The sequence below is a fragment of the Carcharodon carcharias genome, chromosome 21, assembly GCF_017639515.1.
Source record: "Carcharodon carcharias isolate sCarCar2 chromosome 21, sCarCar2.pri, whole genome shotgun sequence".
NCBI lineage: Eukaryota > Metazoa > Chordata > Chondrichthyes > Lamniformes > Lamnidae > Carcharodon > Carcharodon carcharias.
Genome location: NC_054487.1, coordinates 30,616,471 through 30,642,642, shown reverse-complemented (window position 1 = coordinate 30,642,642; position 26,172 = coordinate 30,616,471). Strand labels below are relative to the sequence as shown.

The 26,172-nt window shown below is 40.7% G+C and overlaps 1 protein-coding gene across 12 annotated transcripts in view; it reads left to right on the top strand.

Moving 5' to 3' along the window:
- Nucleotides 1-26,172, top strand: part of erc1b (ELKS/RAB6-interacting/CAST family member 1b) — a 1,202,158-nt gene that overhangs the window by 81,584 nt on the left and 1,094,402 nt on the right. For all 12 annotated transcript variants that reach the window (XM_041215847.1, XM_041215845.1, XM_041215843.1 and 9 more), the window contains one exon: nt 864-1,031. In XM_041215847.1, the coding sequence (XP_041071781.1) occupies nt 864-1,031 (168 nt within the window). The remainder of the gene's footprint in view (nt 1-863; nt 1,032-26,172) is intronic.

Below are 26,172 nucleotides of genomic sequence, written 5' to 3'. Positions count from 1 at the left end.
GTTGTACCAACACTATGTGGATAGCAGCGGTTCAAGAAGGCAACTCATCACCATCTTCTCGAAGGCAATTGGGGATAAGCAATAAATGCTGGACAAATTAGTGACACCTGCATCCCATGAAAGAAATTTTTAAAAAAAGTCCGAGACCACTGCAAGTTGCTTTTTTCTGCACTTGTATTTTTTTGGCCACCGTTGTGCACTTGACAGCTTTTCATTTATTGCAAAATTCTGCTCACACATGTTCTTAACAAGGGATTTGGTTTTTAATTTTTTGAAATATTTTTAATTGAATTTACACAGACCTTCGCCAGTGTTTCTCGCAGTCAGATGTTTTTAAGGTGAAGCTGGGTAAGTACATGAGGGAGAAAGAAATAGAAGGGTATGCTGACAGAATTAGATGAAGAGTAATGGGAGGAGGCTTGTATGGAGGCTCATTGGCACAGATAAGTTAGACCAAATGGCCTGCTGCGTTGTAGATCCCAATGCAAAAGAAAAGGAAGCATTTTGGAATTGATGGGTTTGCAGTAATCTCCTTTGTTAATCTATACACACATTTGGTCATCTGTTATGTGGCTGTTTGTTGATACTTGTTCAGAATAGTTTAGCAATGGTGTCAATCAATAATGTTAACTTTACTCTTTGCTTATTTTTTGGAATTCAATACAAAACTGACTTTTCAAACTCTGGTTAAAATCAGATAAGTTACAGATTTTGTTGAAAAGGACTTGCAAAAATTCATAGCTTTCAAAGTGAAAAATGTAACTGAACAAAACCTTATCTATGATCATGCTCAAGTTTGATTGTTTGGTTTCTTTCATAAAAGGTAAAGTTTTTATACTGAGTCAATGCTTTGTGTTTGCTAGATTGATCAAGTGAAGCAGGAGCTTTCCAGAAAGGAAACGGACCTTCTTGCCTTGCAGACAAAGCTTGAAACGCTGACAAACCAATTTTCAGACAGTAAACAACACGTGGAAGTGCTCAAAGAATCGCTAACAGCAAAGGAACAGAGAGCTGCCATATTGCAGACAGAGGTAAAGTTACTCAGCAGTAAAGTACTGCACTTTGGAATGAATTTTATGCACACAAAAATTTGAAGGCTTGGAGTAAGGGAGTTGCTTTGTTTAGGACTCTTTCAATTTAGGTTGAATAGAAATACTTGAGGCAATAATCTGCAAGTTGTTTCCAACCTTTATTAGTTTTGCATATGTTTACATGATATATATACACTTGTGTAATTAAAAATGTGGCATATATCGCATAAACTAGGCATGAATGATTGCGTCAAATAACCAGTCTCTGTTAAACGTTGATATTTCAAATATGAATAGATAAAAAAGCTACTAACTAGGACAGAGGAACACATACAAAACTATCAGATAAAAGCAAAAAACTACGGATGCTGGAAATCCAAAACAAAATCAAAAATAAAAATACCTGGAAAAACTCAGCAGGTCTGACAGCATCTGCGGAGAGGAATACAGTTAACGTTTTGAGTCCGTATGACTCTTCAACAGAACTAAGGAAAAATAGGAGAGAGGTGAAATATAAGCTGGTTTAAGGGAGGGGTGGTGGGTTGGACAGGTAGAGCGGATAGAGGGCCAATGATAGGTGGAGATTGCCAAAAGATGTCATAGACAAAAGGACAAAGAGGTGTTGATAGTGGTAATATTAGCTAAGAAATTTGCTAATAGGTGACACTAAAGGTAGAATGCAGGACAAGCGAGATACAGATAGCCTTAGTGGGGGTGGGGTGGGGGGAAGGGATCGAAATAAGTTAAAAAAAAAAAAATCTAATGGATGGAAATACATTTAAAAATAATGGAAATAGATGGGAAAAGAAAAATCTATATAAATTATAGGAAAAAAGGGGGTGGGGATGGAGGAGAGAGTTCATGATCTAAAGTTGTTGAACTCAATATTCAGTCCCGAAGGCTGTAAAGATGAGGTGCTGTTCCTCCAGTTTGCATTGACCTTCACTGGAACATTGCATCAGGCCAAGGACAGACATGTGGGCATGAGAGCAGGGTGGTGTGTTGAAATTGAGCTTCATTGCTCAATTTTTTTTTCCGAAGTACTTATTTGATACCAGCAACCATCTAGTTCACCAATCACAGTTTTGGGTTCATTGTTTCAGTTTGGCCATGGAAAAGGACAAGAAACAATCGAGAGCAGGGATAATTAATTGCGGGGAAGCCAACTTTGATGGGATGAGAATGCATTGGAGTCGTGAGAGTTGGAGTCAAATGATGGCCGAAAAGACGGTGGCTGAATAGGCTACTTTTGAAGAAAAAATATTACCGGCAATGTCAAGGTATATTCCCTTGAAGCGGAAAGGTAGGGCAGATAAACCCAGAGCACCCTTGATGAGAGAGAGACAGAGATGAAGATGAAAATGAAGAAGTATGCATACAACAAATGTCAGGTAGAAAATACCGTGGAGAATCAGGCTGAATATAGAAGGCCCAGAGGAGAAGTTTAAAAAAAATAACAACTAAGAAAAAATCAAGGAGAGAGCAGGAAAAGAGGCTGGCAGCTAATATAAAATGGAACCCCAGGGTCTTCTATAAGCATATAAATAATAAAAGGGTGGTAAAAGAAGGAGTAGGGCTGATTAGGGATTAAAAAAGGAGACTTGCACGTGGAGGCAGGAGAAATAGTGGAGGTATTAAATGAGTACTTTGCACCTTTCTTTACAAAGTAAGAAGGTGCTACCCAGGCTGAGATGAGAGAGGAGGTAACTGGTACACTGGAAGAATTTACAATTGGGAAGTGGGAGGTTTTAGAAAAGCTATCTTTACTTAAAATTGATGAGGTACTAGGACCAAATGAGATGCATCTAAGGGTACTCAGGGAAGTGAAAGTGGAAATTGCAGAGGCAGTAGTGACAATCTTCCAGTCTTCCTTAGACACAGAGGTGTTGCCAGAGGACTGCGAATGTTACACCCTTGTTCAAAAAGGGGTGCGAGGATAAAGCTGGCAACTACAGACCAGTCTATTTGATGCTAGTGGCTGGGAAACTTCTGGAAACTATAGTTCGGTACAAAATTAATAATCACTTAGACAAGTGCAGGACAATTAAGGATGGGTTAAGCATGGATTCATTAGGGGAAAATCATGTGAAACTGACTTGCTGGGGTTTTTTGAGGAGGTAACGGAAGGTTGATAAGGGCAATGCTGTTGATGTGGTGTATATGGATTTTCAAAAGGGATTTCATACAGCGCTACACAAAAGACTTGTGAGCAAAATTCTAGCTCATGGATAAAAGGGGAAGTAGGCACTTGGTTAAGAAACTGACTGGGTGACAGGGGACGAAGAGCAGTGGTTAATGGATGTTTTTCAAATTGGAAGAAGGTTTGTAGTGGAGTACCCCAAGGGTCAGTGTTGGGACCCTTGCTCTTCCCTAAAATATATTAATGACCTATACTGTGGTGTTCAGGGCATGTTTTCAAAATTTGCAGATGACATGAAGATTGGAAATGCTGTCAACTGTGATGAGGATAACCTTGAACTTCAAAAGGACATAGATATGTTGGTGGATTGGGCAGACAAGTGGCAGATGAAGTTCAATGCAGAGAAGTGTGAAGTAATTCATTTTGGCAGGAAGAATATGGAGAGACAGTATAAAATAAAGGGAGAAACTGAAGGAGGTGCAGGAATAGAGGGACCTCTGTATATGTACATTAGTTATTGAAGATGGCAGGGCACATTGAGAGAGCAGTTAATAAAGCTTTATTATTAGGGGCAGTGAGTACAAAAGTAAGGAGTTCATGTTGAACTTGTATAAGACATGAGTTTGGCCTTATCTGGAGTACTGCATCCAATTCTGGGCACCCTACTTGGGGAAGGATGTGAAAGCATTGGAGAGAGTGCAGAGTAGATTCACAAGAATGATTCCAGGGATAAGAAACTTTAGCCAGGATGGATTGGAGAGGTTGTGACTGTTTTCCATGGAGAAAAGAAGGCTGAGGGGAGACTTGATAGAGGTATTCAAGATCCTGAGGGGTATGGACAGGGTAATTGGTGAGAAACTGATCCCACTCAAGGGAGCATCAAGAACTAGAGGGCACACATTCAAAGTAATTGGCAAAAGGAGTAAAAGTGATGAAAATATTTTTCACCCAAAGGATGTTTGGAGTCTGGAATGAACCTCCTGAGAGGCTGGTGCAGGCAGATCGATGGAGGTATTCAAAAGGGAATTGAATTGCTATCTGAAAAAGAATATGCAAGGTACGGGGATAAGGCAGGGGAGCGGGACTAGGTAGGATACTCTTTTAGAGAGCCAGTATAGACTTGATGGCCTGAAAGACCACCTGCAATGTTAAGGTTTTGTGATTCTAGTTTTGCAGCATGAAGGTAATTACTAAAAGCAGGAATAGGCCATTTAAGCCTTTGAACCTGCTCCATCAGTCACAAGATCTTGTACCTCAATTCCATCTTCCCCCACTATCTCCATTCCCTCAATTTCTTCAGTGCACAAAAATCTAGTGACCTTTGTCTTGAATACACTCCAAAACTGAGCATTCATTGGTTAATTAAGGATAACAACGTTGCAGTGCTGGAGAGGAAGGATCAAGGACAGAATCTATTTGGCTAGAGCCAAGGAATAAAATAAGGTGCAATTAAGTGTAGTTAATAGGCCACCAACTAGTGAAAAGATGTGGAAGAAAAAAATTGTAAGGATATTGCAGAGAAGTGTAAGAATTGTAGTAGTTGTAGTTGTAATGAAGAACCTTACATTTCTGAATATAAACTGGATACTAGTAAAGGGCAGGGAGGAGTAAGGGTTCTTAGGGTTTTGTTGAGGAAAATTTTCTATAGCAATATATTTCCAATCCCAATGAGAAATAAGTTGCTACTGGACCTGGATCTTGGGAATGAGCTGGACCAAATAGATCTAGTGTCAGTAGGGGAACATTTTAGAGGACTGTGATCATTGTGTCACAAGATTTATGCTTGTTATGGAAAAGGACAAATAACAATCCAGAGTAACCATAATTAACTGGAGGAAAGCCAACTTCAGTGGGAACAGACAAGGTATACATTCCGATGAAGTGGAAAGGCTGGGCAAATAAATCCAGAGCTACCTGGATGACAGAAGAGACTAAGATTGCGATGAAGAATGTTAGGAAATAGAGTCTAAGTTATATTTGTATTCGTAGGTGTTAGGAATGAGTTTTAGCTTTAAATTTTAAGCTTGATCTGTGTTTCTGTATGTGTTTGTTAAGAAAGGTCAAATAGAGTTTTAGTTTCATTTTAAAATGTGCTTGCATTTCTAATGAGTTTTACGACTCGTAAAGAAAAGTTAAACAAACAAGGATGAAGAATCGGACTGTTGCCGAGCTACAGGGGTCCTGAGAGACAGGTCCCTCCCACAGAAACACACAGACAAGAGAAACAGCAGTTTTGATTTGGAAGCTATGGAGTTCAGCTGGTTTTTGAAGTTGCTGCCAGGAGAGACTGGAGCAAAGGGGACAGATAGCCAGTCCCAAGCTAAAGAAAAACCCGAAAGATCGAGGGGACTGGAAGAGGGGAAAGTCCGAAGAAGACCTTCTAGCCAAAGGAAGGGCAGGAATCAGGATAAGATCCTATTAGTGAAGTTAAGAGTGAGGGGCTGGAGAAAGACTCCAAGCCTCAGATTTAAAGAGACAAAAGCTGCAGAAAACAGAAGTAAAGTGAGGACAGCTGGCAAGAGACAAGAAGATCCAAAGAGATGGTGGAAGGCCTATAACTCTTTGCTATGGGCATGTGAGGCAATGGTACTGTTGATGGCTGAGTCGGTGAGAGAGAATGCGCAGAGGAAAGCTTGAATGCTTGTGGTGACCCAGAGAAGAGAAACATCGGGAGGAGAGTTTGAAACCCTGGAGGTGAACCTTGTGGAAGGGGTCTGAGAGAAAGGGTCCATTTGGGAGAAGATTCCAAATTGAATTCTTGGAGAGTGGAGATTGGGAACCCTCGTGTGAAGGCCGAAGTTCAGTGGGACTGGTTGGCTCCCGGTGTGACAAACATCTGCAGGAGCTGAGGAGAGATCCATAGTTTGATCCATCTGTTTGAGGTGGCATCTGTCACTTGGTTTCAGAGTGTGGTGTGTCTGACCACAGGGTGTCTATTGCTTTACATGTGATCATGAGAGTAAAAGATAGCTTTCGTAACTTGTGTTATCCTTACAAATCTGTATACATCTATAAAGGTATAGATGTGGACGAAGGAGTATTGTAATATAGTTAATCTTTTCTTGTTGAATAAATGTTTTATTCTTTTGTTAAAAGTTCATTAGCTGACTGGCGACTCTGTTCAGTAGCCCCTCTCCACATATCTAAACAAACAAGTAAAAGTTCGGATCTATCAAGCTGAGTTCCGCTCTCGGATCAGGCTTGTCCAGGGGTAATCTCAGCTGGTGATCATAACAAGAATAAAAAATGTGCTTATGACAGATGTCAGGTGGACAATACAACTGTAAACCAGCCTGAATATAGAAGGTTCAGAGAGGAAGTGAAAAAGAATATAGGAGCAGCAAAGAGAGATTAGGAAAAGAGAGTAGCAGTTAATATAGAAGGGAATTCAAACTTTCCTATAGGTATATAAATATAAAAGGCCGGTAAATGGAGGAATGGGATTGATTAGGGGGCATGGCTGAGGTATTAACTGAATGCTTTACATCTGTCTTTACCAAGGAAGAAGATCCTACGCAGGTCGTGGTGAAAGAGGAGGTAGTTCAGACACTGGTTAAAATTGATAGGAGGTGGTATTGGAAAGGCTGCCTGTACTTCACTTCAAGTTGATAAGACCAGGACCAGATGAGTTGCATCCAAGGATACGGAGGAAAGTGAGAATGGAAATTGCAGAAGCACTGGCCATAATTTTACAGTCTTATACTGTGGGGTGGCGTCAGAGGATTAGAGAATTGCAAACGTTACACTGTTGGCCAAAAAGGGTGTAAAAGATAAACCCAGCAACTACAGGCCAATCAATTTAACCTCAGTGGTGGGGAGGCTTCCAGAAATGATCATTCGGGACAAAGTTAATAGTCACTTGGACAGATGCGGGTTAATTAAGGAAAGCTAGCGTGTATTTGTTAAGGGGAAATCGTGTATAAGTAACTTGCTGGAGTGTTTGAAGAGGTAACGGAGGAGTATGATGAGGCCGTTGCAGCTGATGTGCACATAGACTTTCAAAAGGCATTTGATATGTGCCACACAACAGACTTGTGAGCTCATAGAATAAAAGGGACAGTAGCAACATGGAAATGGAATTGGTTGTGTGGCTGGAAACAGAGTTGTGGTTCATTGATGTTTTTCAGACTGGAAGAAGGTTGATAATGAAGTTCTCTAGGGATCATTGTTGGGATGCTTTCTCTTCCTGATATACATTCATGACGTAGAAATTTGTGTACATTGCACTAGTTCAAAATTTGTGGATCATACAAAACTTGAAAGCATTGTGAACAGTGGAGAGGGTAGTGTAGAATTGTAGTATGGGTTGATGGAATGGCTGGACAAGTGGCAGATGAAAGTCAGTGCAGAGAAGTGATCCGTGTTGGACAATCTCAAAGGGTAAAATTCTATTGGGGATGCAGGAGCAGAGGTACCTGGTGTATGCGTGTCTAAATTATTGAAGGTGGCAGGGCAGGTTGAGAACACGGTTAAAGCAGACAGCATCCCAGGCTTTTTTAATAGGGGCATAGAGTATAAAAACACGGAAGTTATATTAAACTTGCACAGAACACTGGTTCAACCTCAGCTGGAGTATTGCATCCAGTTCTGGGCATCACACTTTAGGAAAGATGTTGAGATATTAGAGACAGTGCGGAAAACATTCAAGAATTGTTGCAGTGATGGGGATCATCAGATACATGGATAGATTCAAGAAGTTGGGACTGTTTTCCTTGGAGGAGAACAGGTTGAGAGAAGATTTGATGGAGGTGTTACGACCACAAGCTGAACAAGTCAGACCCCAGAGTGAAGTCTGTCTCACTGATCATAAACCTTATTGTGAAAATGAGCAGGAAGAGCTACTGACCTCAAAAGCATGGAATTCTGGTACCACGTTTAGAATTTTAAAAATTAAAAGTTTCATTAAAAAGAAAAAACATAAGCACACAAGATAAGGGTTACACAGTTAAACAATTTACAGAACAACATCTAAAAAATATGCTTGGTCAAAAGTACACAATTAAACTACCTTTATGGCAACTACCCCTTAGGGATTTTTAACCATAAGAATCCAATAAATATTACTCAAGTCAAGGAATTGTCACTTTAATAAAGGTACACTTCACAATTTCTCAGACACTTCTGCTCTGATGTGGAATTCCAAAAGGAAGTTCAGAAACAAACTGTTTCCTATAACAAAGACTCTCCTGGCTTAACACTGGGTGGCTCCCTTAAATTCAAAACTTTCACAGCTTCTCAGCATCTCACACACTAAGGAGTTGGCCTTGAGTGGATTCCCCCATAGCAACTCTCAACAGTTGAACCTCTCTTTCCTTAAGTATCTTTTTCCCTTTCATCTCAAGTTCCATTGTCCTCAAACAACTCTTTGAAACTCAACTTCACCAAATATAAAAACCTTCCATGTTTTCTATTTTGCTTCTACTTTCGGGTCAATAAAATTTAATATACTTTCCCCTGTTTATTCATGGAACCACTGTACGATGTAAATATTCCTTGCCACTCTGAACCCCCTTTTTGAAATTCAACAGCTGAAAAATCAATTTGCCAACTTAGTTCAGAATGCAAATTTCAGATCCAACCTATTTACTTGTAACTCAAACCCACCATAACCACTCATTACAAAAGCACAAACTTAACACTTCTAAACTTTCATCTCTTAGACCTCTCAGACAACCTAGTCTCCAGTAACCTTCCCCCTGTTTAACCCTGAACACCCCCAACCTAGACAGCTTTCTGCACAGACAATTTAATCATTAGAAAATACATATCTCATCTTAGAGGTATTCAAAATTAACAAGGGTCTGGATACAGTAGATAGGGAATAACTGTTCCCATTGATGGAAGGATCGAGAACAAGAGGGCACAGATTTAAGGTAATTGGCAAAAGCAGCAATAGCAACATATGGAAAAAATTTTTTCATGAAGCGAGTGATTAGGATCTGAATGCACTGCCTGAATGCATGGTGGAGATGGATTCATTTAACACATTCAAGAGAATTAGATTGTTATCTGAAAAGGAAGAATTTGCAAGGCAATGGAGAGAAGGCAGAGGAGTGGCACTTGTTAAGTTGCTCGTTTGGAGAGCTGGCACAGACATGACAGACTGAATGATCTCCTATGCTGCAACAGTTGTGATTCTGTGCCTGCAGCCCTAAATGGCCAACCTTTGACTCTGAGACCATGACCCAATGTTCTATGTTCCAAGCAAGAGGCAAGATTTTCTCTGCATTTATCTCATTAACCCCCTTAAGAATTTGATGTTTTAATTATATCATCTCTCATTCTTCTAAATTTCATAGAATATAGGCTGAATCTGCTCAGTCTCCCCTCATAGAACAATGCCCTCATCCCAGGAACCATTCTCGTGAGTCTTCGTTACACTCCATCTAGGGCAGATGTGTCCTTCCTTTATATAAGGAGACCAAAGGTGCACACACTACTCCAGGTATGGCCTGCCAATGCCCTGTATATTTTTATTTAGGCTCCTTCACTTTTATAACCCAATCCCTTTGCAATTAAGGCTAAGGTATCATTTGCCTTTCTAATTGCTTGGTGCTTGCAAAGATCTCCACATTACTTTCTGTGATGTATGTATAAGGGCAGCCAAATTACTATGCCAACATTTCCCAGTTTCTTGTCATTCAAAAAAAAATTCTGCTTTTTTTATTTTTCTTACCCAGGTGGTTAACTTTACATTTCACCATATTGTATTCCGTCTTCCATGTTTTCCTCTCCTTGCTCAACCTGTCTTGATTCTTTTTCATCCTCTGTGTCCTCATCACTGTTCACTTTCCCCACTTTGTTTTGGCAGCAAGCTTGGATACACACCATCTGTCCCTTCACCTAAGTAATCAATATAGATTGTAAATAGCTGAGACCCAAATACTGATCATTGTGGTAACCTGCTAGTTATAGCCTGCCAACCTGAAAATGTCCCATTTATTCCTATTCTCTACTTTCTGTCCATTTAACCAAGCTAATAGATTGCACTCAATCCTGAGTTCTAATTTTCAGCAATAGCTTCTTGTGTGGCAGTTATCAAATTTTTTTTTGACAATCCATTTTCATTATATCCATTGGTTCCCCCCCCCTTATCTGTCCTCCAAAAACTAATAGATTTTTCAAATTCCCTTTTTTTTATAAATCACATTGACTCTGCTTAATAATATGATTTTTCTAAATGCCCTCTTAGCACATCCCTGATAATAGATTGTAGGGTTTTGCCTACTATTGATGCCTGATTAGTTGGCCTTTCGTTTCCTGTCTCCCCTCTTCCTCCCTTCTTAAAAAGTAAGGTTATGTTTCCCACCTTCCAATCTTTGGGAACTGCTCCAGAATTCTTTGAACTGATCCAGAACCTAAAGAATTCTGAAGCAGAATGACATCATAAATCAGCGAGAGAAAACAAGAATCCTGAGCAGCAGAGCGGGGCCAGAAATCAACGAAAGAAAGCGAGAATTTGCAAGAGCAGAGCGAGGCATGCAGGAACCAGTCAGAGCCTGTGTTCGGAAACAAAAAGTGAGGTGTGACATCATAGGGAAGCAGGGAGATGATTGGCTGGTGAGTATTTCCTATTCATCTCACCTAAACTAGGGAATAAGTAGATGATTGATTCAAATAAGAATATAAGCACAAATAAAGCTGGATGCATTAATTAAAATTGAATTAAGAAAATAATGAGTTAATGAAAACATAATAAAGATGGCAGGACAGATGATGTGTTGCAGCTGCAGTATGAGAGTGTTGGTGAACCCCAGTGTGATCCATGGCAAACACGTGCAATAAGTGTCTATGGCTCGAGGAGCTTCCACTCAGAGTCATTGAGCTGGAGGCCAAGCTACAGGCACAGTGATGCATCAGGGAGGGGGAAAGATACCTGCACGCTTAGTTCCATAAGGCAGCCATACCCCTAAAGTATAGTTTGGTCTATGATCAGGTACAGGAGGGTTTGACTGTGAGCGAGGCAGTTATGGGGATTGAACAGGTAGAAGTGGAGGAGCCTCGTCTTTACAATTGTGTAACAGGTTTGAGCTTCTTGTAGCTTGTACAGATGAGAACAGGGGTTGTGGGGTGGATGAGCAAACTGACCATGGTACTGTGGTACAGGGAGCCATTCAAGCTGTTGGGGGTTGGGGTGGGGGAGGAAAGAGTAAATAGCAAAATAGTGGTATCAAATAGCAACATGGTAGTAGCAGGGACAGTATAGGGGTGTTTCATATTTTGGAAGGACAAGAAGCTAGGATAATGTGGTGTGGTTGCTTTGTTAATTAAGGATGACATTAGTGAGAAATGACAGACTCTCGCTCTCATCGAGATTGCAGAAGGCTGTGTTGCCTGCCCGTTGCCAAGGCTCAAGATGTTTTTTTTATTCGTTCATGGGATGAGAGTGTCGCAGGATAGGTCAGCCCATCCCTATTTACCCTTGAGAACTGACTGCTAGGTTAGAGGGCATTGCTGTGCATCTGGAGGCCGTATAGGCCAGACCAGGTAAAGACAGCAGATTTGCTTCGCTAAAGGACATTAGTAAACCACATGGGATTTTAAAGACAATTGACAATGGTTTTGTGGTCATCAAAATTCTAATGATTTTAATTCTAACGATGACCATAAAACCATTTAAAACCAATCAAATTTTTTTTTCATTGAATTCAAATTTCACCATCTGCTGTGATGGGATTTGACCTGGGTTCCCAGAGCTTTACCCTGGACCTCTGGATTACTAATCCAGTGACAATTCCACAATGCCACCGCCTCCCCCATGCTGAAGAGGAACTTACAGTGTGAGGGGAGGATCCAATTGTTGTGGTCTATGTAGATACAACAACATAGATAGGAAAGATGCATGGAGAATATGAGCACCTTGGAGCTAAAGTAAAAAGTGGAATCTCAATGATAAATTTCTGGATTATTACCTGAGCCATGAGCAAATTGACATAGGGTAAATAAGATTAATGAATTGGTGTGGGAGAAATGTGTTTTGATTCATGGGACACTGGTACCAGTACTGGGGAAAGTGGGTGATGTACCATTGGGAAAGCCTTCACCTGAACTGTGCTGGGGCCAGTGTCCTGGTGAGTTGTATAACCAGAGAGTGGCAGAGTGATGATCCTTTGAATGCAGAGGCTGGTGGGGTGATAAGTGAGGGCAAGGGGACCCTATCATGTTTCTGGTAATTCCTTCTCCCTCCCAGAAACATGATTGGGTCCCCCTTGTCCTCACTTATCACCCCACCATCCTCCGCCATTTCCGCCAACTTCAGCAAGATGCCACACCAAACACATCTTCCATTCACCCCCCCCAGGCGGCATTCCATAGGGATCGTTCCCTCCGGGACACCCTGGTCCACTCCTCCATCACCCCCTACTCCTCAACCTCCACCTATGGCACCTCCCCATGCCCACGCAAAAGATGCAACACCTGCCCCTTCACTTCCTCTCTCCTCACCGTCCAAAGGCCCAAACACTCCTTTCAAGTGAAGCAGCATTTCACTTGCATTTCCCCCAACTTAGTCTACTGCATTCGTCGCTCCCAATGCGGTCTCCTCTACATTGGAGAGACCAAACGTAAACTGGGCGATTGCTTTGCAGAACACCTGCGGTCTGTCCGCAAGAATGACCCAAACCTCCCTGTCGCTTGCCAGTTTAACACTCCACCCTGCTTTCTTGCCCACATGTCTGTCCTTGGCTTGCTGCATTGTTCCAGTGAAGCCCAAAGCAAACTGGAGGAACAACACCTCATCTTCTGACTAGGCACTTTACAGCCTTCCGGACTGGATATTGAATTCAACAACTTTAGATCTTGAACTTCTTCCTCCATCCCCACCTCTTTTCTGTTTCTTCCCCCTTCCTTTTGTTTTTTCCAATAAATTATATAGATTTTTCTTTTCCCACCTATTTCCATTATTTTTAAATCTTTTATGCCCTGCTAGCCTTTCCACCCCACCCCCACTAGAGCTGCACCTTGAGTGCCCTACCATCCATTCTTAATTAGCACATTTGTTTAGATAATATCACCACCTTCAATGGTGGTTTTGTCTGTGACATCTTTTGATTATCTGCTCCTATCACTGCTTGCTTGTCCCTACAACCACACTACCCCCCCACCACTTCTGTCCCCCCACCCAACTCCACCCCCCACCTTAAACCAGCTTATATTTCACCCCTCTCCTTAGATTAACTCAGTTCTGTTGAAGGGTCATGAGGACTCGAAACATCAACTCTTTTCTTCTCCGCCGATGCTGCTGAGTTTTTCGAGGTAATTCTGTTTTTGTTTTGGATTTCCAGCATCCACAGTTTCTTGTTTTTAATAAATATATATGACCTGATAGCCATTAAAGAGACTTTGCTGCAAGGTGACCAATGCTGGGAACTGATTCTTCAAGGGTGCTGGGCAGTTTGGAAGGACAGGAAGCTAGGAAAAGGTGGCGGGGTTGCTCTGTTAATTAAGGATGACATTTGTATAATAGTAACAGATGACTTTGGTTCTAAAGATCCAGCTGTATAATTACTTTGAATAAAGGTAAGAAAAAACAAAAGGAAGAAGTGAATTGTGGGAGCAGTTTTTAGGCCTCCACACAGGAACAACACTGTAGATGGGGTATACAAGCTTGTAAGAAAGGTGCTGCAATAATAATGGGTGATTTCAATCTATGTATAGATTGGATAAATCAGATCATCAAAGGTAGCCTGGAAGATGAGTTCATAGATTGTATTCAGGACAATCTCTTAGAGCAGTATGTTCTAGTGCCAACTAGAGAGCAGACTTTACTAGACTTGTTAGTATGTACTGAGGCAGGATTGGTGAATGACTTCATAGTCAAAGAGCCTTTTGGAGCAGTGATCATAACACAATTGAATTTCAGGTTCAGTTTGAGGATGAGGCAAGTAGGTCTAAGACAAGTGTTTTGAACTTAAATAAATGCAATTACAAGGATATGAGGACAGAGTTGGCTAAAGTGAACTGAGAAATTAAGGGGTAGTGGTGTAAGATGTACTTGCCAGTGCTATCAAGTGGCGCTTATACAGCAATAACCTGCTCACTACTCCGTTTGGTTTCTGCCAGGGCTTCTCTGTTCCAGTAAACATTACAGCCTTGGTGCAAACATGGACAAAAGAGCTGAATTTTGGAGTTGAGGCATGAATGACTACCTTTGATATCAAGGCCGTGCATGGTATTGACCATGTGTGGTATCAAGGAGCCCTTGCAAAATTGAAGTCAACGGGAATCGAGGGGAAAACTTTCCGCTAGTTAGAGCCACAACTAGCACAAAGGAAGATGGTTGTGGTTGATAGAGGCCAGTTATCTCAGTTCCAGGATGCAGCTGCAGGAGTTTCTCTGGGTAGTGTCCTGGGCTCAAAAATTTGCAAATGCTTCATCAATGATCTTCCCTCCATCATATGTTCAGAAGTCAGAATGTTTGCTGATGATTGCACAGTGTTTGGTACTATTTGCAGCCACTCAACTACTGTACCAGTTTGTGCCTGCATACAGCAAGTCCTGGACAACATTCATGCTTGAGCTGATGTGTGGCATGTATGTCACATGCCACAAGTGACAGGCCATGACCATCTTCAACACACAAAATTCAACATCTCTCCTTGAGGTTCAATGGCATATCAGTACTGAATAACTCACCGTTAACGTCCAGGAGGTTACCATTGACCAAAAAATTAACTGGACCAGGCGTATAAATACTGTGGCTACAAGAGCTGATCAAAGGCTAGGATTTCTGTGGTGTGTAACTCACCACCTGACTCCTCCAAAGCCTGTCCACCATTGACTAGGCTTAAGTGATGAGGGAATTCTCTCCACCTGCCTTGTTTGAGTGCAGATTATACAATGCCATAGCAATGGGACAAATTAAGCAACAAGTGGGTCCAGAGGAGTTGTATATGGCAACAACAGAACCATTACCAGCATCTGTCTGAAAACAATAACAACAGTATTTGTGATCTGAGATTGTTGAAATTAATGAGTCTGCAAGATTGTCAGGTGTCCAATTAAAAGTTGAGGTACTGTTCTTCAAGATTTTGTTGAGCTTCATTCGAACCATGTTGGAGACAGTGATCAGGGTGGGATGGAGGATTAAAATGCTGTGTTGTTTAAAATTTTTTGAAATTTATGCGGTATGTACTTTTTTTTATGCATTGGCTAAATAGTTAATTGACCAATAAGAAATATTAAATGAATAATGTCATCTTGGTTCTCCTGAAATTGGGAGTGAGAATGACATGCCTTCCTGACAGGTGAATGTATTGAGTATTAATTTTAGCACTTTTTTGTTTATTTTTTTACTTTGTGCACTTGTACTATATTGACAGCCTTCTGTCTCATGCGGTGGTGTTCAGTTCTGTGTTAAGCATTGCCTACTGTGGCTCAGAAGCCCCATGTTGGCATAGCAGTCTCTACCACATTTGCTGTAGATGAAGACAATGGACAATGAAAAGGTGCAGGACTTGCTGGCCTCCATCTGCTTTGGGCTCTCTTTTCAGCCAGCTGAGCTTTCCATTTCTGCTTACCTCTTCCAAGCAGTCAGCCTCCAGAGGTCATGGCAGTTGACAGCTGTCTCCTAGTTGTCAGTATCAATATCCGCCATCTTCATGTCTTGCTTGTAGTTGTTGTTGTAGCAGAGGTATGGACACCCAGGAGGCTGTGACCCAGTGGCCAGTTCACTGTACAGAAAGTCTTTGGTTGCAGGGCTGTTATCCATTTGATGGACATGGCCAAAACAGCGCAGAAGGATTAGCAATGAGTGTATGCTGATGGAATAAGCGTGCTCCAGGACCTTTGATTTGGTGACCTTGTCCTGCCAAGGATGTGCCTGAGACAGGGAAGGTAGAACGGTTTAGTTTTTTCTTCTGCCTCGCATGTTATCCAGGTCTCATGACCTCCTTTATTCATTCATACTATGTGGACATCGCTGGCCAGCTCAGCATTTATTGCCCGTCCCTAATTGCCTCGAGAAGATGATGGTGAGCTGCTGCCTTGAACCACTGCAGTCCATGTGGTGTAGGTGCACCCATGGTGCTGGGAGTTCCAGGATTTTGACCCAGCCATAGTGAAGAACAGTGATGGCTGGGTTTGCCATTGTCATTTCCAGTGCCTAAGTGAATGCCAGGTGGTCCACCTTGTTTCACTCTTTACAGGACTTTATAGAGATTGTAATACAATTGAGTGGCTTGCTAAGCCATTTCAGAGTCACATGTAGTAAGGACAGCAGATTACGTTCCCTAAGGGCATTAGAGAACCAGATGGGCTTCCACGAAAATTCTTAGTGGTTTCATGGTCATCATTAGACATTTTTAATTCTAGAGTTTTTGAATTCAAATTCCACCATCTGTTGTGTTGGGATTCGAATTTGGGTCCCCAGAGCATTACCCTGGGCCTGTGGATTACTAGTCTGGTGACAATACCACTACACCACTGCCTCCCCGCACTGTAGAGGAGTGTGCTCGAGATGGGGGCTTGGTCGACTCACCTCAGTCAGGTCAGATTGCTCAGTAAGGTTAGTGTTGTCCCACACATATTCATTCAGCTTGAACATAACATTGCACCTTTTGCGATGCATTTGAACTATATCACAGTGAGGTTGCATACCACTAGAGTGTGCTGTGATACAATTTTTATTTAAATTTTGCACAAGGATGCTTAATTTCAAAGGTGCATTCAAGATCAGTTGTCATTTTTATGTGTTTTAATAGCTCCCTTTTGAACTTTTGATTCAAAATCTCAGCCAGTGGTGTAGGTGCACCCACAGTGCCTATCTCAGAAGTCTGGACTGGACTTGGTATTTTCTCATAGTCATAAAAGTTGAAGGCAGAGATTCTGTTGCCTGAGCATTGTGCACAATTTACAAGGATGGAAATAGTTGCATTTAAGTTAGTCAAATGAAGCAATACTATTGCCTTTAACAAAAATAATTGTTTTTTTTTTTCGTGAAAAGCTAGAGCAAAAACTGTGGAAACTTTATTCTCTGATTACATAACTTTTGTTTTCCAGTAACAAATATTGAGAAACTTGTGACAATTTATTCATAGTAGAGCAAAGGAGATGGGCAGCCAGTCTGTCTGTCTGTCGTTAAGAAAATCCAATTCTGAATTATTTTTTGGCATTTTTTTCAAAGGAAGCAGTGCTCTTTTTTTGTTGTGGTTGTTGAAAAATTAAAGGTACTAATTGCTGGTATCGGGCAGATTGATTTTCATTGATGGGAGGTTAGATATGTGAAAACAGAATATATGGCCAGGAATCAGACATAAAACAGCTAATTTATCTGCAGGGATCTTTCCAAAAGTTCAAAGCAAATATGGCAGCTGTTTTGGGATGCTCTCACGCCTCTCCTGTGCCTCACATTGCTGTTAGGCTTTTGCATTTCACCTCTCTTCAATGATGTGAGATACCAGGTATCCACTAGTCAGCTAATACCACATTCAACCACAGTTTCCACTCTACAGTTCTGCCAAATCTGAGGATCCTCCCTGCACAGTGATTCCAGATCAAAGGATTCCCATGCTGTCGAATCCCAGAAATCTTGCAATGATGCTACTTAATTTCTGGGCGCCCAGCCCAGTTCTGCCAAAGCTCAGGACTATGCTCCACTTCTACCAAAGCAGTTAAAGGGTCTAAGCTGCAAAACACAGGGCATTCATGAGCTGCAAGTGGAAGGGATTTCGTATTACGTTCTTAAAATTCATTACACCAATCATTGGGTTCCAACATAATTGCAGTGAGTTCCCATTGGGAATCACTTGGGGGGACCCTTGTGTCCAGATGAAGAGAAAAATCTCTTCCCCCAACCCAGGATTATTTTCTCTATTTTCTATGAAATTTTTCCATGCAGCATAATCTATTATCTCTTTTTTCACTCATTTGTTTACAGATGTAATTTGTATTGAAGTTTAGCAACATCATTCTTACTCTCTCTGGGTGGGCCAGTGCTGCCAGCAGCTGAATAATGCTAGCCACTCAAGTTCACAGAAAATTACTGTCTATAGTCCAAAGAGCTGTTTGTTTCCTCAAGTTTTCAAGCTGAAAGCAATGGTTGATTGAGGAAAAACCTACCAGCCAAATATTTTTAATTTCTTAAAAATACATGATCTGAAAAAGTTTCTCTATATTTGAACTTTGTTGATACCTCTTGACCAAATGACCAAACAGCATATAATTGAAATTTGGTTACTGAGATAGTGCATAGCTGAGTATATTTAGCGTATGCCCTTTTTTATATAGGCCCCTGCCGAGGAAAATGTGCATGAAATCTAGTTTCAATACTTTTATTGAATTTATTGGGTGATATTTGTAATGGGGAGTGGAATATGTTTCTACCTCACATTTCAGCATCAATTATTCCCATGTTGAGCACAGCATAACTTAGATTGACTAATTCCAAGAATGCTCCTTACCCTAGTTTCAGAAGCAGTTCATAATAGAATTTAGGTTCTAGTGTGGCAGCATCTCATTTTCATTATTGTGTTTGGAAACACAAGATTTTCCTCTCTGGGAACAAGTGCAGTTATCCGTCATGAGTGAGTGAATATGGTAGGTATCAACAGGTTATTGGGCCTAAACTCACCAGGCACTCTGCTTTCTGAATTATCTACCACCTTGTTCTTAGATCTTCAGCTTGCAGACAAAGTTTCCCACATACGCCCATTACAGTAAAAATTACTACTTCTAAGAAGACCCCTGACTTCCTCCAGCTTTCTGACTTTATCCTTCTCCCTTGGCAAAGAAAACAATCCTAGTTCTTGAACTGGAATCCTGTAATTTGACTGAGATGCTTCCCTCTTTGTGTATCGTTTTATGATTCTTTCAGCGTCCCGTCCTCTGGGAATCCACCTGTACCAAAATCATCATCTTCCTTAACCTGCTTAATAACTGATTTGCTTTCAATACTTCAGTGCCCATCCTATCTTTTGCACTGTTCTGCCTTTGCTGCCCAGTTAACTTCTAACTTCATGATTTCTAATCTGAAGATTGCAGGTTGCAGTGCATACTGTGCATGACTGGCCTTGTATCCACCTCTAGCTCAACCATCGAAAACAATACTGCCTCTCTCTCTGTATTACCAATAATAAGCAAAGGACATTGATTTTTCTAACTCTCATTAGCTTATGAACTTCGTGGTATACAAAATTGGAAATCCTGAACACACACACTCCAACAGGTTGTTTTGATTGGTTAAATTCAAACCTGCAAGAACAAGATCAATAGATTTTCGTTCATTAAGTGTAATTAAGGAAAAACGGTGGTTAAATAATGCTGAGGTACAAATTAGCCATGATCTGATAAAATAACTTGAGGGACTAAACGGCCTTTTCCTGTTCAACCACTTCAGTCTCTTGTTGTCCATGATTTTTTTGAATGTCTACTGAGATGACATCCTTGTTTATGAGTTTATGTGTCTAAATTTAAAATTGGAACTCTAACTGGTTGTTTGCACACTGAGCAATACATATATGGTCCGTTTAATTTTCTTAAAGGCAGGTACCTGATGATAAACATCAAAAAGACTGTGGTCCTGGAACATGGTGTCATATCTCCACTCCTGATCACACAAAATAACACTCCATTGAAAGTGGTTGGCAAATTCTGCTACCTAGGGTCCATGGTAATCTGTCTCTTGATGCTGAACTTGATACACACACAGAAAGCAGCTATCACCTTTGGCCAACTCTCAAAACATGCATGGAATAGCATCAAACTGACTCTTTGGGTCAAGGTGCAGGTTTGTGAGGCCTGTGTTCTCGGCACCTTGCTATATGGCTGTGAAATGTGAACAACTTAGTTATCAAGAAAGGAAGCTCAACAACTTTTACCTTCTCTGTTTGCAGCACATTCTGGGCATCTCCTGGAAGCTTAGAATCATGAATGCAGCAGTTGTCTCAAAGGGAAAGTTTTCTCAAGTATGTCAGCACTCATGAAATAGAGCTGATTTTGCTGGCTCAGGCATGTTTACAGGATGGAAGACGGTCACATACATAAGGATTATCTGTATGGTGAGGGAGCTGGAATCGTACAACCAGTAGGATAGCCAAAGCTCCACTTTAGGATGCTGGTAAGCATAATATGAAGGGCCTAAACATAGATTCTCACATCTGGGAGACAGTAGCTGAAGACAGGAAAATGACGACATCAGCTGCTGTGGGCTGTTGTGCATGATGAACAGTGGCTTGGCAACAGGCACCAACATCAAAAACAACAGGCCACAATGACACCTGATAACTACTTCATATGCGGCACTTGTGGCAGAACCTGACTGTCTTGGATTGGTCTCTTCAGCCACCAGCAGAAGTGCAACGAGAGTTTGCCGACGCCCAGAATTTCAACCATATTCTGTTGACAGAAATATTTTTCATTCCAGCTTCTAAACTCTCAAACTAAACTGCCTGAACAGAGAACCACTCCTAGCAACCTATTCACCGCTATAATTAGCTATTTTCTATTTCTACAATTTTTCTATTTTCCAGTCCCCAAGCATCTGGTCACACCATTTACTGGAACTCAGATGATTTTTTATAAACCAGGAATCAGATCCTCGTTCTTAAAGGGACCACCAACCCCAAGATAAGATGTGGGTTTTTTACCCAAAAGCACATGGACCTTTACAATTATTATGTTTTGGTGGAGACCATTACATTTGGAAAGAAATTTGAACTCCCAGTTATTAACTGAAAGAATTAAGTTTTAAATACAAAACCTTTAGAAGTGTTAAACAAAGCAAGTACTATACCTAACACTTTTTTTGCACTTTAAACTTTATGCTTTAAACCGAAAAAACTCAACAGCGCTCCTCATTCTACTTATATTTCCATCCAAGAGTTCCCAATATTTTGCAGGATCTTTAGGATTCCTTCACTTCTGGGACCAAACCAAGGTGGACCACAGCTATCAGGAATTCACACACCTGGGAGACAGTAGTTGAAGACATGAAAATGACGACATCACCTGTGGGCTGAAGATAGCTAGGTTCTGCCACGTTTATCTTGAATTAAAAAATTTAAGTCCCAAAAGTAAAAATTTTGTTCCTAAAGCATATGAATCATGAAACCATCCATTTGTACAACGGCCATTTCTTTTAAGTGCGTAAACTTAAAGTTTAACAGATTGTGTGTGAGTTAGGTAAGATGTTCATGTCTGGATATTGCTGTTTCCTTCATACTTTTGCCTTAGTATTGTCCTATGCATAGTTATGAGCCAGAGATGAATAGTTGGGAATACAGTGCGGCTAATTTTATTTTTGAGTCACAAATAAAAAAAAGACACCAAAGTTGGGCATGTGATCTTAATACTCATTTACACAATGTGTGGATGTGTACTTAAACCTTAGTGTCTGTTTATTGACAAAATGGCATAAACAGAGGGTGCAGGTCTTTGTAAATTGTTGAATGCTTTAGTTTGATGACTGAATGATGGTACATGTTGGATGAAACATAAACATTTGAACTACCTTAGCCTATGTCCTGTGGGTGTATGTAAGGTGTTTTCTAGTAAAATATAGTGCATGGGGCTGAAGTGATGTCAAAGTAGTGTTATCGCCAGGTGAGAAGGGGTAGAATGGTTCCCCTCTTTTCCCACTCCTTGTTTGACCTCAACAAGTTTATTTTGAAGAGTACACTTGCCAATTCAGCAAGTGTTTAACTGTTGAAGTGCTGGTGATCTGCTGTGCAGAGACAAGTTTCCTTAAGTTTTTTGAAAACCACAATAGTACTTACTTCACACCCAATCTAAATAAAAATAATAAACTGCTCTGACTCTCTCACACACACACATATGCATGCATTTAAGAGTTCACAAATGCAAACTCAAGTAAGTGACAAGTGGGAGGATAGATTAAGCAGTTGAGAGTCCAAAAAAAATCAGTTGTATATGCATCTTATAAATCTTCTCAGACGGGCTTGATGGTCTTTCTGGATTCTGTGTCGAGATGATTTGAAGATGTTCACAGATGATTTATATCTTCGCTTCTGGAGTTGCCAGCTGCTGGGTTGATTCTTAAAATGCTGCCTGTGGCATGCGGGTGGTCAAACAACAGGCAGGGCACTTGGTCCTTTATCTTCTGTGTTCGTCTCCTCTTCTGTTCACTGGCCTGAAGAAAAATCGTTTCTTAAAACATGAAAGAGGGTCAGTTGGCTCATCACATACACTCACAACAACTGGTTAATCATATATGGTTATAGCAAGTTGATCCCTGACATGGTTTAAACATGATTAGATTATGGCTGGAAGGGTTCCTTTCTCAGCCAGGTTATATTGTCCAAAGTGATTGTGCCTAATGGTTTATTCCACACCCAGCTGAGTACACAAGTGCTGTGTGGGTATTTTGTGAAAGGGCCAGGAGATGAGCTGTTCATATTCCTCTAAGGTGATTGGCTCTGATGGTTTCTTCTGAACAGCCTGGCTCCATTTTAGTGGTTTTGGAATTTGTGGCTACTGTTTTGCAAATATGCAGCCATCTTACAAGCTGTTGTTTCAGTCATTTTTTAAAAAAGCTGCTTTTCAGTCTATGTACTGATCTGGTGGCTTCAGTCCAATAAGTAAAGTCATTTTTGATATAAAACATAGATTTATTACAGTAGCCACATCTGTGGCTAGTTGGTGCTTTCTGTTGAACATGACTGCCCATAGCAGATTATTCTAATAGTGCAACATTTTGATAGTCTGATATGCATTGAAGGAAATCCATTTTGGGAAGCTGTTCCCTACTTTGTCCAGACCCTAGTTATCGTACTGTGTAGATGGGGAGAAACTGTTTCCACTGGTGGATGGATTGATAACCAGAGGGCACTAATTTGAGGGTGATAGGCAAAAGAAACAATGGCAACTTGAGGAAGAGCATTTTTGCCCAGCCGGTGGTCAGGATTTTGGAATGCACTCCCTGAGAGTGCGGTGGAGGCAGGTTCAATTGTCAATTTTAGATGAGAATTAGATAATTATCTGAAGAAAATAATTTGCAGGGCTACGTGAAAAAGGCTGAGGAGTTGCCGTTGTTGAGAGTTCGCACGGACACGGTGGGCCAAATGGCCTCCTTCTGCGTTGTAAACATTCTATGATTACATGCAGCCAGTTACTTTTATTGATCATCTTCAAGATATCAAAGAATATTTGGGGTCTCCATGCCACAGTTGGCTTAAACCAATTTTTAGAAAAATCGATTTTATCTCTCTCCCTCTGAACTAATCTACATCTTCTGTTAGCATTGGTAAGTAGTCCAAATTGTGTTTGTTCGTGTTTTTCATAAAAGGAAACTTGTATTGGCAAACTTGCTTATCAGTGAACTGAATCATGGTTGTTTATCAGTCATGGCTCAGTGGGTTGTGGAGTCAAGTGCCTGTCTAGGACTTAAATGCAAAGATCAAGGCTGACACTCCCATTACGTTACTGAGAGAACGCAGCACTGATGGAGGCCTCATCTTTTGGATGAGATGTTAAACAAAGGACCTGTCTGTCCCCTCAAATTGATGTAAGAGATCCCATTAGCACTTTTTCAAAGAAAAAGGGGAGTTATCCTTAGGGTCCTGGCCAATATTTATCCCTCAATCAGAAAACCACATTGCCTGGCCATTATTATATTGCTGTTTGTGGGGGCTTGCTGTACATGAATTGACAGCCACATTTGCAATATCGCAACAATACCTCCACATCAAAAATACTTCCTTGGCAGTAAATTGAGACATCTGGTGGTTATGAAAGGCGCTCTATGAATACAAGGCTTTCCTTTCTGCTGTGTACAATATACCTTATAGTGGAACAAAAAACCCATTTGCCTTTGGGATATGCACCAGAGATGATACAGTTTCCCAGTACAAGTGCTTCGGCACTCTTTTGAGCTGGCAGCACCATGTTGACACTGGTTTTGCTTAAAATAAATTTCAATTAATAATTCAGGTTATGTTTCAGTATGTTATGAACTTTCAGATGATATTTTAAAATTTTGAACAAAAACAGACTGTTAAAATGGCTGCTGCCAATCCTGTGACCTTTGGCAGTAACAGCTCGAGACAGTTGTGAGATTCGAGCAAGTAACTAATTACATATGGACATTTAGAGCCATCTGGGAAATGCACCAATTGCTTTTTTTAAGGATGGAATGTTAATAAAGGACTATAGCAATCTGGCTGATTTGTCTTTTTGGTTCACCATGGACAAAAGACACATCGAAACTCAATGTGTGTTAAATGAATGTGAATCGGTCCCCATCAATCTTCCATTGTATTATGATGGTCCCTCATCTAAATCTAGAGTAGGTAAATTTCAATGGCATATGACAAACAGGGAATGTTTATTGACCTGATCACCTACCATTTTTGGAAAAGGACTTCGCACTTGTAACATGTCAAATGGTTGAGTCAGCCATGTTGGTTGCTTGCTTTTAAAACAGCAAGAATCAGTTTTGCAGAGACATGGTGATCATCAGAAAGCCATCAAACTAGCTGCAGTCATATGAGCAGCAATGGTAATTAACAATACCACCTTGAAAGTGGCTGAAGAACTCTTCCCAACCTGTTCTGACTTCAAGTTCACCTGAAAACCAAACTCCTGGAAATTCAACTACAAAATAGCTTGCAGCTTCTGAGAAACCTTTGCATACAAGACCTTCACTTCAGCTTCAAGCATAAACTCATCTAAGAAGCTACAAGTCTGCCACGAAAGAGACCGAGACAATTGCACTTGATAATCGTATTATTTTTCCTCTGAGCTTTGTGTGAGTGATAGTGTGTGCGAGATGCGAGAGTGTAACACCACTTTTAAACCTCCGGACAAATATGGTGTAATAAATAACCTTTATTTTAAGACTCTCACAAAAGCTTGCTGCTGAAATTATTTAAATTGGGAATATCACTGAGGGTAAGAAAATACAAACATCTCACATACAAAACTCACTGATCACAGATAATAAGAAAACAAATTGTCTGTGACAATTGTAGTAACAAATATAGAACAGATATCAATGAACTGTTTAACATTTACGGACACTTTAATGTATTCTTTGAGATTTATATCCATGCATGAGGTGCTAGGCGCTATGGAATTCTATTTCACTGCTGCAACATGAAGCTAAGCAGATAATTGGGTCACTGTGTGCGCTAGCCTGACAGAATAGGAATCATAATTAGCTCATGTCTATTGGCATGCATTCTTTGATACCTTGATAGGAAATATGCAAAGGATTGCCAAACAGAGATTAAAACTCATTGTGTTAGCTTGGTTCAGTTAATGTACTCAACGTTTTGGGTTCAAGCTCCTTGAACACAATGCAGGGTTTAGCTTAAGTGCATTACTAATGCGACTGAACGAATGACATGTTGCGCCGAGGCCCATCTAGCTTAAATGGACATAAAAAATATTTTGGCACAAAACCATGAGGGGTCTAGACAAGAGTAGGTAAAGGGCAACTGTTCCCATTCGATGTGCTAGCTCTTTGGTATTAATTGAATTAGTCCAACTCCTCTGCTCTTTCCCTATTGCCCTGTAAATCTTTTTCCTTCACTTGGTTATCCAATTCACTAAAAAAAAGGCTTAAATTATATTGTACTTTTCATGGCCACTGGGTGCCTTGAAGTGCTTTTGAGCCAATTAAGTACTTTTTGAAGTGTAACCGCTGCTGTTATGTTGGAAACATGATGGGCTAATTTACACTCAGCACCCAAATGTCATATTTGCTTCTCCCCCTTCAATGTATTGGTAATATACTAAGCATTAGTGCAAAAGTGAAGCAATTTAGTACTAGGGCACTTGCCAAAGAAGCAATTTGAATCCTGAGTAAAGAACACCACTTGTGGTCTCCTTTCCCCGCCATCCCAATTTACAGCAACGTGACCACTAGATTCAGGGCCTTCTGGCTACTTTCCAAAAAAACTGCCAAAGGGCATTCACAATCCAGTCTTTGGCTGCTGTCAGCGGGAGAAAAAATAACTTAACCTTTTTGTTTCTCTGTCCTTTGCTTCATGTCCTTCTCCAATCAGAGGCTCACTTCTGAGTGCTCTTCTGTTGGGAATGGAAATG